The sequence below is a fragment of the Cololabis saira genome, chromosome 6 (genome assembly GCF_033807715.1).
Source record: "Cololabis saira isolate AMF1-May2022 chromosome 6, fColSai1.1, whole genome shotgun sequence".
Classification (NCBI taxonomy): domain Eukaryota; kingdom Metazoa; phylum Chordata; class Actinopteri; order Beloniformes; family Belonidae; genus Cololabis; species Cololabis saira.
In genome coordinates, this window is record NC_084592.1 from 32,077,971 (window position 1) to 32,096,160 (window position 18,190).

The 18,190-nt window shown below is 38.0% G+C and overlaps 1 protein-coding gene across 1 annotated transcript in view; it reads left to right on the forward strand.

Moving 5' to 3' along the window:
- The window catches only part of LOC133445610 (polycystin-1-like protein 2), a 30,251-nt gene extending 12,435 nt beyond the window's left edge, over nucleotides 1-17,816 (forward strand). Inside the window, exons 8-24 of the mRNA XM_061722932.1 lie at nucleotides 3,272-3,418; nucleotides 4,255-4,454; nucleotides 4,556-4,794; nucleotides 4,994-5,141; nucleotides 5,872-6,118; nucleotides 6,889-7,132; nucleotides 7,278-7,374; nucleotides 7,457-7,591; nucleotides 8,557-8,742; nucleotides 9,500-9,830; nucleotides 10,006-10,139; nucleotides 10,329-10,456; nucleotides 12,384-12,544; nucleotides 12,724-12,934; nucleotides 15,661-15,762; nucleotides 16,020-16,151; nucleotides 17,641-17,816. Coding sequence (XP_061578916.1) covers nucleotides 3,272-3,418; nucleotides 4,255-4,454; nucleotides 4,556-4,794; nucleotides 4,994-5,141; nucleotides 5,872-6,118; nucleotides 6,889-7,132; nucleotides 7,278-7,374; nucleotides 7,457-7,591; nucleotides 8,557-8,742; nucleotides 9,500-9,830; nucleotides 10,006-10,139; nucleotides 10,329-10,456; nucleotides 12,384-12,544; nucleotides 12,724-12,934; nucleotides 15,661-15,762; nucleotides 16,020-16,151; nucleotides 17,641-17,757 — 2,959 coding nt within the window. The 3' untranslated portion in view covers nucleotides 17,758-17,816. The remainder of the gene's footprint in view (nucleotides 1-3,271; nucleotides 3,419-4,254; nucleotides 4,455-4,555; nucleotides 4,795-4,993; nucleotides 5,142-5,871; nucleotides 6,119-6,888; nucleotides 7,133-7,277; nucleotides 7,375-7,456; nucleotides 7,592-8,556; nucleotides 8,743-9,499; nucleotides 9,831-10,005; nucleotides 10,140-10,328; nucleotides 10,457-12,383; nucleotides 12,545-12,723; nucleotides 12,935-15,660; nucleotides 15,763-16,019; nucleotides 16,152-17,640) is intronic.
- Nucleotides 17,817-18,190: the final 374 nt, after the last annotated feature.

Below are 18,190 nucleotides of genomic sequence, written 5' to 3' on the forward strand. Positions count from 1 at the left end.
GTTAAATTATATTTTCAAATTTTATAAAAACGAAGACATCAACAAGGTTTTTTATATCACATTGTTATAATTGATACCAACATTTATCTTTTAAGACCTACATGTCTTAATATGCAGGGTTCCCTTTAAGAATAGACACAACTCCTGTGATTGATCCCAACCTATCAGGAAGCAGTTGATTCCCTGTGTTTATCAGATAGATAGATATACTTTATTTATCCCAAGCTGGGAAATTGTAGTAATAACCCAAATACTGTGTTGCCTGTCCTTTTTCATTGATTGACATGGGGTGTCAAGCGGACCCCCTCGATAACCCGGCTCCAAGGGTACTCTTTACACTTAAAGACTGGTATGCTGAGATGTTATGGTTGCTTTACTAATCCAGGATAAAAGAGAGCTGCTACCCTCAGCTGCTCGCAGTAGTTCCTTTTCTTTCTGCTTTCGTAACTTCTCTTTTCTTGGCATTATGCTGCAAAATTCGCAAATGATATAAAGCAATTTTGTGCATAACAATCAAGGGTGACTTACTAAATCAGTGTTTCTCAACCCTGGTCCTCTAGGCACCCCTGTCCTGCATGTTTTAGATGCTACCCTGCTTCAGCACACCGCGATAAAAGTACCTGTGTCATCAACAGAGCTGTGCAGACCTTGGTGACAAGGTAATTAGGACCATTAATTAGAATCAGGTGTGTTGGTGCAGGGAAACATCTAAAACATGCAGGATAGGGGCCCACGAGGACCAGGGTTGAGAAACACTGTACTAAATCATCACTGTATACATTATTTTACTGTTTTCTGACAGAGTTGAAGCATTGTACTAATAATATACCATTACTAGTGTCAGTTTACCTCACTAGACTGTCATCAAGATCAACTTAAGACCTACCTTTGATTTCAAATCAGAAACCCACTTTCAGGTAGTTAATGTTAACGGTGGGCCAGTAAAATCAAACAGATAGTTAAATAACATTTTTCTATTTATTCATCATTTTTTGTGTCATTTGTATCGTTTATATCATAGTCCATTATAATTCTGTATCATTCGTTTTTCAAAATAAAACCAAGAAAATTATATCATTTATTCATCTACAACTGGTTTTATTTAAACCAATTTCTTACAAAAAATCACTGTAAATATACTGTATGCATATGCCTAGTTAGACATTCAGATTTATTTCACATTAAAATGCACATAGAACAGTGCAATAATTATAAGTCAAGCTTATAATTTACTTTAATTTTAACCTTGACTACTTGTCTGTAAACAAGAGCTAAGACATGTGTCATTCCAAACATTGGAATGACATGGCCCATGTTTGTGGCCCATGTATTCCGCATGGTAAGGAACTGAATATCGATTACGTGCACCCTAAAACAATTACAATGTAATCCATGAAAAGTGCATTAACATGAAATTAGCTAAAATATTTTAATTATTCACAAACCTAATACATGCATATACTGATAATATACTGTAAATTTACATTCCATTTTCCATGATGTCACTAATTTCAAAAATCATCTTTTTGCTCACAAACACAGGTTATGTACTTACCTGGCGGCGCAGCTCATTACTGTATACGGCTGCTGACCCTCTCTAGGAATCCTTCCCACTAGTCTTTCAAGACAAAAAATAGTTAAATTAAATAATTTGGCCAGCCTTTTAGCTAAGACTTAATTCTTATTTAAGATTTAAATAAGTCAATAACAAAAACTGTTGTGTGACTTTTATGAAACTTGACATACAATTAGGAATTAGGCACAGTGTATTCAATAGGGTGACCATGTTATTATTTCAAAAAGAGAGCACTCATCCCCACCTCAAAATACAAAGGCCCCGTGTGTAATAATCAAAACATTTGGTAGTACTTTCATCCCAATCACAACAGTAAGTGGGGGATTTCTTTTCCTGTCATAAATTTATAAATACTTTGTACCGAGATGGATCCAACATAATTTTAAAGTGTCATTAAGCATTTGTAAAAGCGCCTATAAATAACATTTATTATATAATTATTTATCATTCTGAAATGCGTTACTCAGCAGGTGGCTCCCTTCTTCAAAACATGGTGATAGAGGAATACCCACACTTGGTTGTGCTTAATTTCGTAGCAGAGCGCAGACAGGGACCACGTAACTTGTTGTAAAGGCACAACGTTTTCAAAAAAGGCCATAGGAGGCAAGAATTTTTGGAATGATCAGACGTGTGACAGAAAATGATTTGTTGCCATTTAGACAATTAAGAGACCTGTTGTCGAACTGGTGGGACGTCAGAATGGCTGTAGCCGCCCATTGTGCTTTTGAACCTTAAAATGTGCTTGTATAATGTTATAGGCGACCACAAAACACTATTTACAAAAAATAATGAATATGAAAAGCGTATCGTTTTAGTTTGTAAGCTACATGTTAAAATGCAAGCGCTTACCTTATCTCTTGATGACAGGACAGCAGTTTCCAGTTCTGCGTCTGACAAATGTCTTTTTCACCTGAGTTGGTGTTGGGCACAGAATCTTGTCACCGACATTTCCGAGCACCTCTGAACACCGAACTACTGCAGCGTGGTAGAAATGTCAGCATATGTTTTACCAAGCTGAAAAAGCTGTCCAATTATGTTTAAATGATCCTCAAGTCCGGCCATTATGTTTGTTTTGTGGGCCCTCGCAGTAAAGGCAGAGACAAGGAGGAGGTGGGAGGGGGCAAGGCAGGAGCTTGTGCATGCCACAGATCAGATCGGGGCAAAGTTTTCACAAGAACTCAAATCACTGAGATATCAAAAGACTTTTGGGGGGAATTGATGACAGAGAGGGGATTTTTTTTCTTTTTTTTTTAATTGAAAAAATTTTAAATTTTAAAATTGGGCTCCAGCAGAAAGGGATCTTTTCTCATCCAGGGTTTTTCTGCTTTATCCTTTCTGTTAACCCAGCAGCCAATCCCCTAGTACATAAAACAGTCCTCTGAGAAGTGTTACGAACAAACAAACACAAACACTGTTACTGGACCCTTAAACTAAAATCTGCATCCTTCAAACCACGTCATCCAACTTTCCCTCAAAATCAAAACCACATTTCTTTGGAGATATCTTGGAAACAACTGCTAAATGTTTTTTCTTTTTTTGTAGCCTTGAAGCTTCATCAAACTAACTGTAGATATGTCAGAAAACATGAAAGTGTGCAATATGGCCACTTAAAGCTGTCAGCAGAAGCATAAATTGAATTACGGACACAATAACTTTGAATGAATAAGACCAAGTACAGTATTTGCTGTTTTTCAGGTACGTAGGCAACGTTGTGGCGCAGGATTTACAAACCAAACAGAAGTGGTATTTTATGTGCAATTCCTGGCTCGCATTAGATATGGGGGACTGCCTGCTCGATAAAGTTTTTCCTGTTTCAGAAGAGATGGATCTGAAGAAGTTCAGGTAAGGTACAAGTATTTATGTACTTTGGCCAGAAAAATTACAAAAAGAAGCCAAGGTCCTCAGGGTGACATAAAACCCAAGCCGGCGTTTTTCTCATTTGAATTTGAATGTTGAAAGCACGAATCAAATGCAAATGAGATTCAGTAGCTGTCTTGCAATTTCATTTCACATAACAGTATGTTTACTGTAAGAAAAGGAAACTTGTTTTTGAAATGTTACAAAGTCAATTTAAAAAATAATATAACAGGTTTTCAGCTGAGCCAAACTTTCAGGTCTGCAAGCATTTCAGCATTCGGTGAAACATTTCTAATCATTCTGTCTTATGAAAGCATCAGAAATGACAGAGAAATAAGGGAAAGGATTATTTATAAAACATATAAAACCACAATTTCATTCCATTAATATTTTAATAAAATTGATAGACTTTGTAGAATAGAAATGTGGTGAGTAACCAACAGTTTTAACTTTTAATTTGACGACAAAAAACATAACTATTAATTTGATCATATAGTGAAAAGAAGAAACAAAACATTAAACATGTACGTGGTACTCTCAGGGACATATATCTGATATATCAGTTCATAATTCATGTAACTATTTGAGAAATGAAAATAATTGCTATAAAATGTTCTTCTAACTACAGTTTTATTACACCTAAACACTAAGCTGGGGATTTACACAGGATTTATGGCTTTCTTTCTTTTTGAAACGTTGAATAGCCACGTATGTCTGCCAAGCTTTTAAAGCATTAAAAAAGAGATGATGCAAATCCATCACCAATTAGGAGTTTGGGAATGTTTAAAAGTGTTTTATTTCAAAATGCTGGCATTTTTCAGTAATTTATTCTTCATGAAGATGACAAAAGACTTCAGCGACGGTCACCTCTGGTACTCTGTGATCAGTCGACCACCGAGCAGCACTTTCACGTGTGTGCAGAGGGTGTCATGTTGTTTCTCTCTGCTACTCTGCACCATGCTGACCAGCATCATGTTTTATGGGATCCCATCAGATCCCTCTGACCAGGTCATGGACTTGGGTATGAAACACAACAATTGCAGTTCATTCTACCCTAAAAAAAACCCAACCTAAATACAATGTCCTGTCTGTTCCTGATATCAGTCCTCCTCTTTTCTTCAGGTCACTTTGAGTTCACCTGGCAGCAGTTCATGATTGGAGTTCAGAGCTCCTTAATAATGTTCCCAGTGAATATCCTCATAGTTAGTATCTTCAGAAACAGTCGTCCTCGGGAGACATCTTGTTGTAAGCGCAAATCAAAGACAACAAAAACCCACCAGCAGGACAGCACTTTACACACTGTTAACTCACAGGCGGTGACCAGCATGAGTGTCAATACAACTCTAGACACCATCATTAAGGCATGTGCTTTTCACTCTGTGAGCTATCAACTCATTCAAATTGTTAAAACTGATTATTGCAACCATTTAATAATATATTATTCCTTATACATGCACAGAATGTGTTTTTATATGTCAATCCCATTTTCAGATACTACACATTATATTTTAGTATAACACATGTGATTTTATGTCTGTTTTTGATTCTTTTGGTTTGTAGGATATCACAACAATTGCCCATTCACTCACACAGACGGCAAAAAGCAACATCCCACTTGTGGAATCTGCGTTTGGACCTGGACAAGACACTGACATCAATGCTATCCTCTCTGTGGTGGAAGATTTCATCAAACAGAATAACAAACCTGGTAATAATGCACTTTAACAACTGAGTGAAACTCACTCTCAATTGCAGGTGTGTTCTGCTGTGGGAACAATGCTCTTATGTAAGATGTTCAGCTTTGCATTCTTCCATTATATCAATGTTATTGAGCATGATAGTTTTCTGAGGGGAAAAAAGAGCAGGGGCTTGATGCAGAAAGTGTTCTCATCACATATGAATTGATCCCCTGTGTGAAGGGTATATTACGATGTAAAAGGTAGATGGAAATGGGCTTTTAGACAAAAATCATTACACAACTTGATAAGTTCCTAAAAGCATTTATCTGTTGGGGATAAAAATGATCAAGCTTGCTTACAAACAGATAACTTGTATTAATCATGAATTTAATGTTTGCTGAGTCATTAGATCAGATTTCTCACCAAATTTTTGATTGCTGGGACTTGCTGTAGCGTAGTCCTCCACTTCCATTTCCTTTACTTGGAGAAAACTCCTTAGTCGTTTCAATGATAAAACATGCCTTTCTAGATAATTGAATGGCTGTACAGATCTATAAAGATATAGTTACAAACCATTGCTAGAAAATGTAATGATTGGTCATGACTAGTTTAAATAAATACAGATAAATACCAGTCAAATAAGTGCAAAAGGTGTCGACGTGGATTTTTCCTTCACTATCTCACCAAACACACCACAAAATGCTTTGAACTTTGTTTAATAACTTATATACAGTGAACTGAACTAAACTGTATTTTCAGAGAGCAGTGCCTGTGAGCGTCCTGTACCTGGAGCAGAAGACATTCCAAAAAAGAGCAACAAAACCATGTATTTGTACAGGCAACTGTGTCACATTGACAAGGAGCTGAGTGTGCTGCACCCGTCCAGCCTCCCCAACCCCCGCACCTACCACCAGGCCCTGCAGCAAGTCCAGGGCATGAAGAGTTTCCTTGAAGATCAGCTCTTCGCATTGAGCTCCATTACTGTAGATGAAACAACCCATGAGAAGTACTCATTGTATTTTTTTTTATTTTACATAATATAATCAAAGTTGTACAATAATCACCACACTATTTTTCCAGTTTTCTCCAAAGTTTTCTGTGCTATTTTCTATTGACTGGACCGCCTTTGTTGGTCTGTTATTTTATTCAGTTGGCCAAAACACATGTTTGGGTGGGCTAGGCCGGCATGCATTGTTCTGACGAAGGCTTCTTTCACATAAAACCATTTTAGGCCTGGTTTGCAAGTTGCAGAGCACACCAACCGAAAACTTTGAACTGAGGCAAATCAATTCGCAATCAGAGCTAGCCGACCCGCACTCAATCAGTATGTAAAAACAGCATAGAAAAGGTTTAACAACAGTGAAGAGCCAACTCTGCCACCAGACAAATAAGATGCATGCTAAATATCTGGAACTATAGATGATGCCACATCCCAACTACAGCCAATGATAGAAAGAATGGGTGTGGTCATTATGAGGAAAGCTGTATGATGCTCAGAGAAGAAAAAGTGACATTTCCTTCATCAGTCTGTTGTTAAGTAGATCTATTCCTATTTTGCACATGTTGCGCAGCACCTTCAACGCAATGTGCTCAGTTCACTTCTGTACCTTGTAGCCATCTTAGAGCTAAAATGCTGATTTATTAATCTAGCAGTCTCAGGAACAATAAAAAAATCCTTCATTCTCTTGGGTTGAGCCTTTGGCACACTTATACTTAGACACGTTTTTATTGTAGAGGCTGATTACTTTACTTTCCTTTTTCATTATCCATTCAAAGGTCCAGCACAGGAAACAGCGCTGCTTGTGAGGGGAGTCGGAAGAAAAGGTGGTGCTTCTGTCATGGATTGTTCCCCTGGTGGTTTGTCTTTGTTGGCTGGCTGCTGGTGATCGCCACCAGCTTTGTATCAGGATATTTCACAATGCTGTATGGGTTGAAATTTGGGAAGGATCGCTCTATAAACTGGCTGGTATCCATGATTGTGTCGTTTTTCCAGAGTCTTCTCCTCATTCAGCCTGTAAAGGTGAGAAGAAATCCATTTGCCACTTCCATACTGCAAGTCTAGCATTTCTACAGCTTAATGAGTCGCTCATTTTCATAGCTTTCTCATAATTTAAATCTTATTTTGCTCACTTCAATTTTGTATTCGTTTTTTCATCATTCCACAGGTGCTATGCCTTGCAGTTTTCTTTGCATTGGTAGTAAAGAAACTTGATGAAGATAATGTACAAAATATAGAATTTGTAAAATATGACAGGAATCTAGGTAAGGTATTAATACTTCCAATACATACTTTCTGTCTTTCTTAAATTGTAAGAAATGTTCAGTTTTATAATATCTCCAACAGAAAAAGGTAAGGACCAACAAAATTTCCGACGGGAATACCATCTGTATGAGCCACCTCCTCCTGTGGAAATTGAGAGGATGAAAAAGAGAAAGGTTATGCAGCAGAAGGCCTTTGCTCTCCTCAGGGAGATTTTGAGTGAGTTACATCAATAAAAACTGAACGTAAAAAAAAAAAATATATATATTTACTGTATTATGTATTTTGCGTTGCAATTTCAAATTATCAAGCACTTTGTAAAGTGTAAATGAATACAGAATGCAAACATAAACCCAGTAGACCAGTGTATAGAATTAACACTTCTGGGCAGACCAGGAAATGTTTTCAAGGGTGAAAGCTCATTACAGACGACAGGCAGAGGTACAGTACACCCTGGACCGGTCGCCAGTCCGTCACAGGGCTACATATATATCGACAACAACCATGTACACACCCAGTTTGAGCAATTTAGAGTCGTCAATCAACCTAACATGCATATTTTTTGACTGGGTGGAAGCCGGAGTACCCGCATGGAACCCACACAAGGACACGGACAACATGCAAACTCAATGTGCCAGGCCCAGGATTTAAACCAGGAGCCTTCTTGCTGTGAGGCAACAGTCCTAACCACTAAGCCCCCTTGCTGCTGCCATTACAGAAACATGCAATGTTTTTTTTCATGCAATGTTGTCTGAAAGTCTTAAGTATTATAATTAATTTTTAATGAATCCTGTGCACAGACATTTCTCCGGATTCTAGGGATTTTTTGTTGTCAGAGTCTTCAAATGTACACAATTAGAATCATTATTTTGGAATTGTTTCAGTTTGTTGACAGCTTATTTTTTGCAGACTGGTAAACCGCTGCCCATTTTGTCTCCTGGGAGACGCAACCTCGGCTGACGTTTTTAGACCCACTCATATTACTGACCAGATGCCATTGAACCAGTTTAGTTTTTGAAGGACCGTTTATTTTGTTCAGCCTTTTGTTGGCCACGTCCTTCTCTTAAGAGATGCTTAAGATTTTTTATTTTGGAACTGGGGTTGAACTAAAAGAACATGTTACACACTATGTTGCACTGTAAATCTGTGAAACCAACATTATCTGTTTGTGGTGGTTCTTCCAGCCTACATGGGCTTCTTGTGGATGTTACTGCTGGTGGCATATGGCCAGAGAGACCCCAATGCCTTTTTCCTAAACCAACACATTAGGAATCGCTTCACTGGGAGAATCTCAGAGAGCATGAATCTAGAGGATGTGTTCACCTGGGCCAACGTCTCTCTACTCACCAACCTCTTTGGAGAATATCCAGGTAGGGATTCATCTCCATGAATCAGTATGTGTATCCTCCCCAATATGGTATGAAAGATAAAGCGTTAACACTGTCAAAGAGATGCAAAAACAGATTTTTTTTTATTTTTATCATCATCTGTTTCCTTTTTTTCTTTTACAAGTTTGATGAGGTGCATTATTTACTTAAGAAAAAAAAGCCCTGAGTAGTACAGCTTAAGCAGCTGGGATATAGTTTATGTCCTCATCGGCCAACAGTCTTCAGTTTTAAAAGGTTGTTGTTTATTAGCTATGAACTTTTAAATATTATCCATAGAAAGAAGGCATCAAGCTCTCATCCTGTGGAATGAAATGGCAATCAGTCAGGGAATAGAAGGCTTTCAGTATTCCGTACCTTGTTATTTGTATAATATTGCATAATGAAGCTTTCAGTTAGACTTTATAAAAAAGGATTGAAAGCCGCATTCCAGATGATTCTAGCCATGAGGAATTTCAAACATGTATAGCAATGTTGTCTCTTTTTTGTCTCATCAACCATGTGGCATTATCTATCTGAATAAACTTATAAGAGTTGTTGCTGAAAATAAAATTTAAAGCAAATCAGATGCGTGCTCATATGAGTCCACACATAGCTAGTATATTCATCCAGTGTGTCAGAATGAAAATACAGGGTTCATCAGATCAGAAACTTGAATAGCAATACCCAGAGTATGAGGACTATAAAACATAAAAGTAACGCTTCTTGACAATATTCTACAGTAACTCTGCAACTGTTTCAGGGTTTATCACGGATGGAAACTCCAAGCTGGTTGGTAATGCTCGTCTTCGTCAGTTGAGAGTGCAGAAGAACTCATGTCAGATTGCAGACTCCATGCTTAGTTTGGTGCCAGACTGCCGTGCTCTGTATTCATGGGAGGTGGAGGACATGGGATCCTATAAACCTGGCTGGAACCATTCTGTGAGGGATAATAGTTCTGCAGGCCCTTCCAGTCCCTGGACGTACCAGACGCAGGCTCAGCTCAGGGCTCGAGCTGTCTGGGGAAAAGTGGTTCTCTACAGGGGAGGGGGCTTCGTGACGGAGCTCGGTCCAGATCTATCAAATGCCAGCAGGTATGCAAAATGGCCAATTGGACTGAATGTGTCAACACGAGCGCCAAAGATATGTTATGCCATAAACATACTGCATATATTTGTAATATGTTATGGGGGGGTTTACATTTGAATATATATTTAAAAAAAGACAAATGAGACCTATTATTAGAATTCTTGTTCCCTTCATCTACAGCACACTTGAGCATCTTTTCAGGAATAAATGGCTTGACATGTACACAAGGGCCATCTTTGTGGAGTTCACAGTTTACAACGCCAACGTGAACCTCTTCTGTATTGTTACACTCTTGATGGAAACCCCAGCAGTCGGTGAGCACGGATAATTCACAATCGCAGTAATAATCCATTTAAAGCTTTGTTAATGATACGTTTGTGGAGATGAAATAACCCCAGGTTTATTTATTTACTTTGAGTGCATATAATTGCAATTTGAGCACATTTTATGATTGACTTCCTACTCCCCTGAATGTTACCTAAATCCTTTCACTTGTTTTCCAGGGGCTTTTCATTTCCACAGTGAGTTGCAGAGTGTTCGCCTTTACCAGTCGACCGATGGCCTTTACTTCTTTGTCATGGCCGCTGAGATCATTTATTTACTTTTTATCCTCTATTACATGTTCCTGCAGGTAAAAGCACCAATATGATCATAAGATCTTTGTCCCCTTAAAAGCTTGCTTATATGTTCCACTTTCTCTCTCGTAATCTTTTCTTTATTTTTATAATGATCTTCCAAATTACCCATGAACCTCATGCCGTTCAATTATGATTGAAATAAACATTTATACACTTTGCAAAAAGGGAATATTAAGCAGATGCTGTTAACTTCGATCCATCCATCCAATTTCCTTCTTTTCTTTCACTTTATTCATTAGGGGCCACTTGGAGAATGTTACATTGTAATTGCAAAGATAGATAGTTGAAGTTATGTATCAAGCTGAATTCAGGGTCAGTTAGATATAGTTTTATTAATTATAATCCAATTCAGTCCAGATAATTCAAATTCGATTAATTGAGGTCAAAGTGTCAGTTTGTAATAAGCAGCCAAGTTAAGGAGACCAGCAGATTGCATGAAGTCGAGTTTTCACTTCAGTCCCAGGGCCTACACATGATTGGGGTGGTGGGTGAGAGAGGAGGAGTGTCCAACAAAACCAGACTCAGGAAAGGCAGCCATCTGTTTCAAGCAGTTGGGATGAACGAGGAAAGAACAGAGATGCCAACAAACACAAAATCCTTAGGCCAGTCTCCCCATAGAAGAGAGAAAAAAGAGAAATAAAGTTAACAGTAAAAATCCAATATACATATAAACATATAAAAAAGAATGATATATTCGTTGGTACTTTTCAAAAGAACAATATTATTTCTTTATTTGTGACTGAAAAGTAATTTGCAGTGTCACATTTTGTTGCATCGCTTAACATTTCTAATTGTATCTTTTTCTTGTTATTCAGACTTGTGTGCATTTGAAAGCATGGCTGAAGCGCTGTTTATTATAGGAAATTAACTAAGAAATTCTGTAACTTGTAATAACTGAATAGCTCTTGACCATTATAGTTATAAAATAGTTCTGCATAGAAAAATACAGATCCTGTTTCTTTGTGCACCCATAAATCTGTAAGTTACCTGCAGGGTGTGAAGCAAATCTGTGAGAGTAAAAAATAATCATCATCATGTTTATTTGAGAGGGTATTTCTAATATCTGTGAATGTTAGCTCCTTATCCTCTCTGCAGCGTCTTCCTTTTCATGGTCAGAATCAGCAGGCTGGTCTGTTTTCAATGCTCTTAAATAGTTAGATCCACTCTCAGTCAGAGTGGCCATCACTTAGTTATGAGGTCCATTTATGGAGTGGATTTGCTTTTGATGAGTTTGCACACCACAGAAGCCTAAAAGTCCAGATATCTGCAGTTTTAGGGACATAATGGGTACTTACACACCATTTATATGACAATAAGGTTCCTGTCAGCTTTCTTCCTGACATAATCAAATTAAGCACCATATTTCCAACTGGTAAATGCTTTGCCTCCATCTTCCAAGCTAACATGCTTGCTCTTACTCTGTGTGCAGAATTCACTTCCCAGCATTTCATGATTCATTTTTCAAATGTTACAAATTATTTAATTTTATAGTAATAGTAGAACTATGACTGAAATGCAAACAGAGAACAGAGCATGCAGTGTAAGTAAAGGATCCTATCGATCACAGGTCCACCAGCAGCCTTGGCCTATACCAGGACGAATAAAAGGATCAGTCAAGTCAGTTCTACCTGTAGCCTAAGTGTTTATCAAACGTTTTGGAAACATGAAATATGGTATTATGAGATACAGTATTTAACATTTGGAACTTGGTTATCCCTTTGCTGTGTAAAGGCTTTAAAATCCTATTTGGGATTTCACAATTAGGTGGTGACAAAAGCTTAAACTGGATAATTATGCTCTATCTTGGATGGGCTGGCACTTATACCATCTGTCAAAGGGGCCAAAAGCAGGATACACAGTTTAGACACAATTTTGCTAGCATTGCATTACAAACATATTGTCTTTTTTTTCTTAATAAAGGGTAAACTAATGAAAAATCAGCGTTGGCTTTATTTCAAAAACAAGTGGAACCTTCTGGAGCTGAGCATCATCCTACTGAGCTGGAGTGCCGTAGCTGTGCTTATCAAGAGGACCTTACTTGGAAACCGGGATTTGACCTACTACCAAAACCACAAAGACCAGTGAGACTGAGATGCAGCATTTTTCTTAGCTATAAGTCTTATCTAAAATACAAAGTAGATAGGGCATGGAAGTGTTGTTTACCTTCTTTTATCTTAGTCCTACTCAAATTGTTTGCACTATTCTCGAGTGTTGTTTGGTTTCATACTTCTGATAACTAATAACTCTGTTGTCCATGCAGATTTGCTAGTTTTTATGAGACAGCCACAGCGGACTTGGTGCTCCAGTATCTGATCGCCTTCCTGGTCCTCCTTGCTACTATCAAATTATGGCACCTGCTGAGACTGAACCCCAAGATGTATATGATCACAGCTGCACTGCAGCGAGCCTGGAGCGACATATCCAGTTTCCTTGTGATAATAGTGATCATATTAGTAGCATACTCCAGTACAGTAAGTATCATTCAGCTTCACAAAGACTTTTCTTTTTTCAAACATTACTCTATCCAGTTCTTATTACTTTCAATGGCAAGGATCTTGAGTCATTAGAGTATATTTATGTTAAATGTTAAAAGTGCAAGAGACAACTTCATGATTAAGTTGTTTTATTCCCACAGGAAAATTACTGGTGGAGGCAGTACAATTAAGCAGCAAAAAAAATAAAAATAGCTGTGTGTACAAGCAAGATCCTGCTTTGGTTGTTCAATATGTGCAAGAGTTTGTTCCTTCATACCAGTGCAAGATATTTCCAAGATATCTGCATTTGAATTGTAATTCTGCTTGCTGAAATTAATCTGCCTCTTAAATTGAGGGTGAAGAGCAATGAGTGGATTAATCCGCTCTTGATTTGCTGCTGTTGACATTTTTCCTTGAAAAATATTACACTTTTGGGTTTCCTGTCAGATCTTTTAATCAGATCTAAGGTGGACTTCCTTGTTTTTATGACTGGACTCAATCATGAGCTAGTCGGTGACAACATAAGTCTCCACTCCCAAACTGTCAAAAGTTAGAATAAATCAATAATGTAGAAATCAATTTAGAGAGCAGAATTACAAGAAGGTGCAAATGCCTTTCTGTAGTGACATGCAAAACATGATCTATTTTGTGTATGAGAACGTTTTTAACTCCTGTTGATGAATTTCTGAACGAGAATAATATAAGCTTTGTGGTTTTCTTTTGTTCAGACAAGGATCCGTGTTCTTACCTTCAAACTTTACTGACAGTTTTGGCAGAACTTCCGCCTTCCTCAGAGAGTGTCACGTGGTGGAATGTGACACGTCTTATCAGCTGTTGTTACTACCGAGTTCTGCTGAAACTGTCAGTAAAGTTTGAAGGTAAGAACTCGGATCCTTGTCTGAACAAAAGAAACCACCAAGCTATCAATCTGAAGACATAATGAACACAATACAACAAGAACAATACAACTTGCTCAATGGTATGTACTGCTGACATTGGACTTAAACGTGATACGATTTTAGAGCTGCAACACAGTGCTGTAAAATGTACACAACAAAGCACTGTGTCTCACAGCAAGAAGGTTCCTGATTCGACTCCCGGGCCTGGCAACAGTCTTTCTGTGTGGAGTTTGCTTGTTCTCCTATTGCTTGCATGGGTTCCTTCTGGGTACTCTGGTTCTTTCCCACAGTCCAAAAAAATGTAAGTTAGGTTGATTGACGATTCTAAATTGCCCACAGATTGCAGAATCTGGCTCTAGGGACATGTAATGTAACCTCTGGTTGGGAAGTAGCCTGAGCTGTTGCACAAGGTTGAGAAGTTCTGGCTAAGTATAGTTGGACTCACCTCAACACATGGCTTGGGCTCCATAACCAATCTCCTCGAGAGGGGTTGCGCTCTGTTCCACTCTGGATTCGCTTAAGGTGATAGGTGCTGCACAGGTGGGGATACTTATCAGTACATTAAAAGGAACCCTGGTTATTAAGACTTGTAGTCCCTAATTAGCCACAATTGTTCTCTTATACTAAAATATGTTGTTAGAAACACATAAAATAATCTAATTGCTTTAAAAATCTACAATGTTTATCACATATTTTGACCTGCGGGAGGCGCCATGTTTTACCTGCGCAATGCATTCTGGGGGCGATGACGTAGAGCTGTGGCTCTGGGAAGATAAGCCGCGTTAGTTTAACTGGGACAGGTATCTAAAACATAGATGAGAGCACTCTCCCGGCCGTGGAGGCTGACGAGGGAGCCCATAAGACGTCTCGGTTCAGGCAAACTGGATCAAAGTTCTCGTGTGCTGTGATGCACGGGAGATCTGCAAAAATGATCAAAGTCCTGTGCATCTTACCAGTGCATTAGCCACCCACTCTCCGCCCTCCACTCTCGCCGGGATGGAGACGCCGGTGGGCAGGATGCACGTTTGGGTGGGCATAGCCCACCCCTGCCACCCCCTAAAACCGGCCTCGGTGCTGGGTCCACCGTTTGATGACAGACCAGAGGCTGAGGGGACTGGCTCGGGACTTTGACGAAACGGGAGGCGCAGACTTCGCGTCAAATAGGCAAGAACATCTTTATTTAATTTAATGACGCCAGATCTGGCTGGGCTTTTTATTGTAGCATCGGTTATCTGCTAGTTGAAACGTGTGGTCGGTTAGTCTGTCTGAGTTTTATGGTGTTTTTATAGTTCATGCTTTATGGTGCTGTACTTTTTTTCTTTTTTTACTTTTTTGTAGGTGCGCCGTCACCTTAATGTTTTTAGCTGCATTTTCATCTGTGTTTCTGTTGCGCCGTCACCTGTTTAGCTGTGTTTATCTGTTTCTGGGTGTCAAAACAGTGTACAGGGGTTAGCAGGAGCCACCGTCTGACGTCACTACCCAGAATGTAAACAACAATGGCGACCTACGAGTTAAATTATATTTTCAAATTTTATAAAAACGAAGACATCAAAAAGGTTTTTTATATCAAATTGTTATAATTGATACCAACATTTATCTTTTAAGACCTACATGTCTTAATAGCCATGGTTCCCTTTAAGGTTCACACTGGTGAACAAGAGGCTCCTGTCTTTTGTAGTGCTCATGCAACCAACAGCAGTAATACCCACCCTTTTGGAGTCAGTTCCTAAGGTCCACATTTAATTTAATCAAAATCATGAACTGTGATGACCAGAGATGTTTACAGTGGATCCTATACTATCTTTGCTGCCTATTACTTTTCAGAGCAACGTGATTTATGGATGGAAGATTTCATCTTATAAAACGTTCATGGATTCCCTTCTGACTTTTATCAGTTTGCAGGCAGGCATCTTTAACTATGATGAGGTGAGTGATCTAAACTGGAATATGGATTGTTTTGTAACAGATGGGATTCATTTTGGATACAAACTATTTGTGGACCACAAAGAATCTGCAGGCAAATTTTCACCTGGTAGTCCTCAAGCATCTAGGAAAGAGTCTGAAAATGTTGGAATTTAATATTTATTAATGTACTTATTTAATGGTTTTTGTGTAACAATTAAGATAAACTACAAATTCTCTAAATAAGGATCTAGAAAAGATGTTTTTTTTTTATTGTCTAGGTCCTGGACAGCAACCCTGTGCTCGGTGGAATACTCGTTGGTTCCTGTATCGTGTTCATGACGTTTTTGTTGCTCAATCTTTTTATATCAGTCATCCTAGTTGCACTAAACAAGGAGCAAATACAGCACAAGGTAATTTTTATGAAAACCTCCTCATTTCTGTTAAGACTTTTCTATATTATGAAAATGTACACCTACTGTGCAGTACACATAAAAAGCACTTCACTGACAAATAATCAATAATCACAAGAACAGATGGTTTGTGTCACCATAAACAGCAGTCCTGGTGAGGTTACAGATGCTGTGTCCCAGGAATTGTCCTTGTGATCAACCCTGCCTGTGGAAACAAACAGGAGTTTTTAAAATACTAGGAGTAACCATGACAATGTGCCACCAATGTGCACCTGTAAATGACCTTTGTCCTGCAGACAGGCGTTTTGAATGTCCATTGTTGAGACCAAAAACATTCCCTGAACCTAGGGCTGGGCGATATGTACCAAAAGTCATATCTCGATATTTTCTAGCTGAATGGTGATACTCGATATATATCGATATTTTTTCTGTGCCATAATTGGGGTTTCCCCCAAAGCATTACAGCATAGCATCTCTGTTAGCTTCATTTTTTTCTGAGGCAAACCCTTAAAAAAAGTCAGTTTTAATACAAAGCCTCGTGCCAAATGTCACACAGGTACCTTTTATTAACAGAGGTCTGCACAATATCAAAATGTATAAAAAAAAAATGAAATAAAAATAAACTGCCTGCATATATATAGAACGAAAATGCTTCTTGAATAAAATAAAACAAATATCCCTTTCCTGCATAACAATTAAATTAAAATACACTGTGCAATTAATACAATGTAGACAGTAGCGGGCAGACTTTTCCACTGAGGTTGACAGTTGTGCAAGTAACAAAACATTTGTGAAAATCTCAAATAAAACATTCAATTCAATTTGTCACAAAATAAGCTATATCAAAATCATAAAAAAAAAAATTTATTTATTTTTTTAATAATCGATATAAACGATATTGTCTCGTACCATATCGCGTTTGAAAATATATCGATATATATTAAAATCTCGATATATCGCCCAGCCCTACCTGAACCTCAGGTCCCCTAAGGGGTAAAGGAGTGAGGGGAACAGAAAGATTTAACTCCAAAACAACAGTTATGATTGACACGCAAAACATGAACTAAAGATACAGTAATAGATTACGGTACCAGCTGTTTCCATGGAATTCTGTGTGATTGGACAAATTATCCAGATCTTTAGGAGATTTAAACAAAATAAAATAACCAGTCAGATTAGCCTCAGCAGAATATACTCCACGATCAGAAACTCAAAGACCCCACAATAAAATAAACACAAATCAAAACAAGACAGACATGAACCTAATACACAAACAGCTTCCCTCAACCATGTATGGCCAGAAAATAAAATACTCATCCTTACCTTTTTTTTTCTCATAACAAATACTGGAAACAAGTGTGTTATGTAGATGTACAGTTACCTGCTCTGCAAAGAGTTAATTCAAAACACAGGTATTGTGTATTCCAGCGAAGATCGTGCTTGTGACATGAGAACTTGCTGACGTTGATTTTGTTCTTTTCTTGTACAGCCCTCAGAGGAGGAAGAAATTGTTGACCTCATGCTTCAGAATATCTTGGGTCTGTTTGGGATCACATATACAAACAAAAAAGACTCTGGGAATGACTGCAGTGACATCTCTCAATAACAGCAGAGATATGCGAAACATATCAACAACTCATGTTAACATATTTTAGACTTGTGACACGTAGATCAACCTTGAAAAATATAGTTTTACTTTGTTCTCTTTCACATTTCTTCAGCAATAATATCCATATTATTTGTTTTGGACTAATATTTGTTGTTTGTTTCCTGTTTGGGAGTTATAACGCTGTGTGTCAATACTGTATAACCTTAAGGCATAAATACTTGTTTAGGTGAATTCAGTGTTCAGATAAACTGTTTTATTTACAGGTACACAGTAATGACTGGTTTACAAATATGCAGCCCAGAAGGCAAGAAAATTGGGTTTTTCAGTAGAGATTTCAGTAGAATTGATTTCAGTAAATCAGACAAATTAAAGACTCAAAAGAATTATAGTGGCCACATTCTGCTCATTTTCAGTCATCTAATTTTAATCT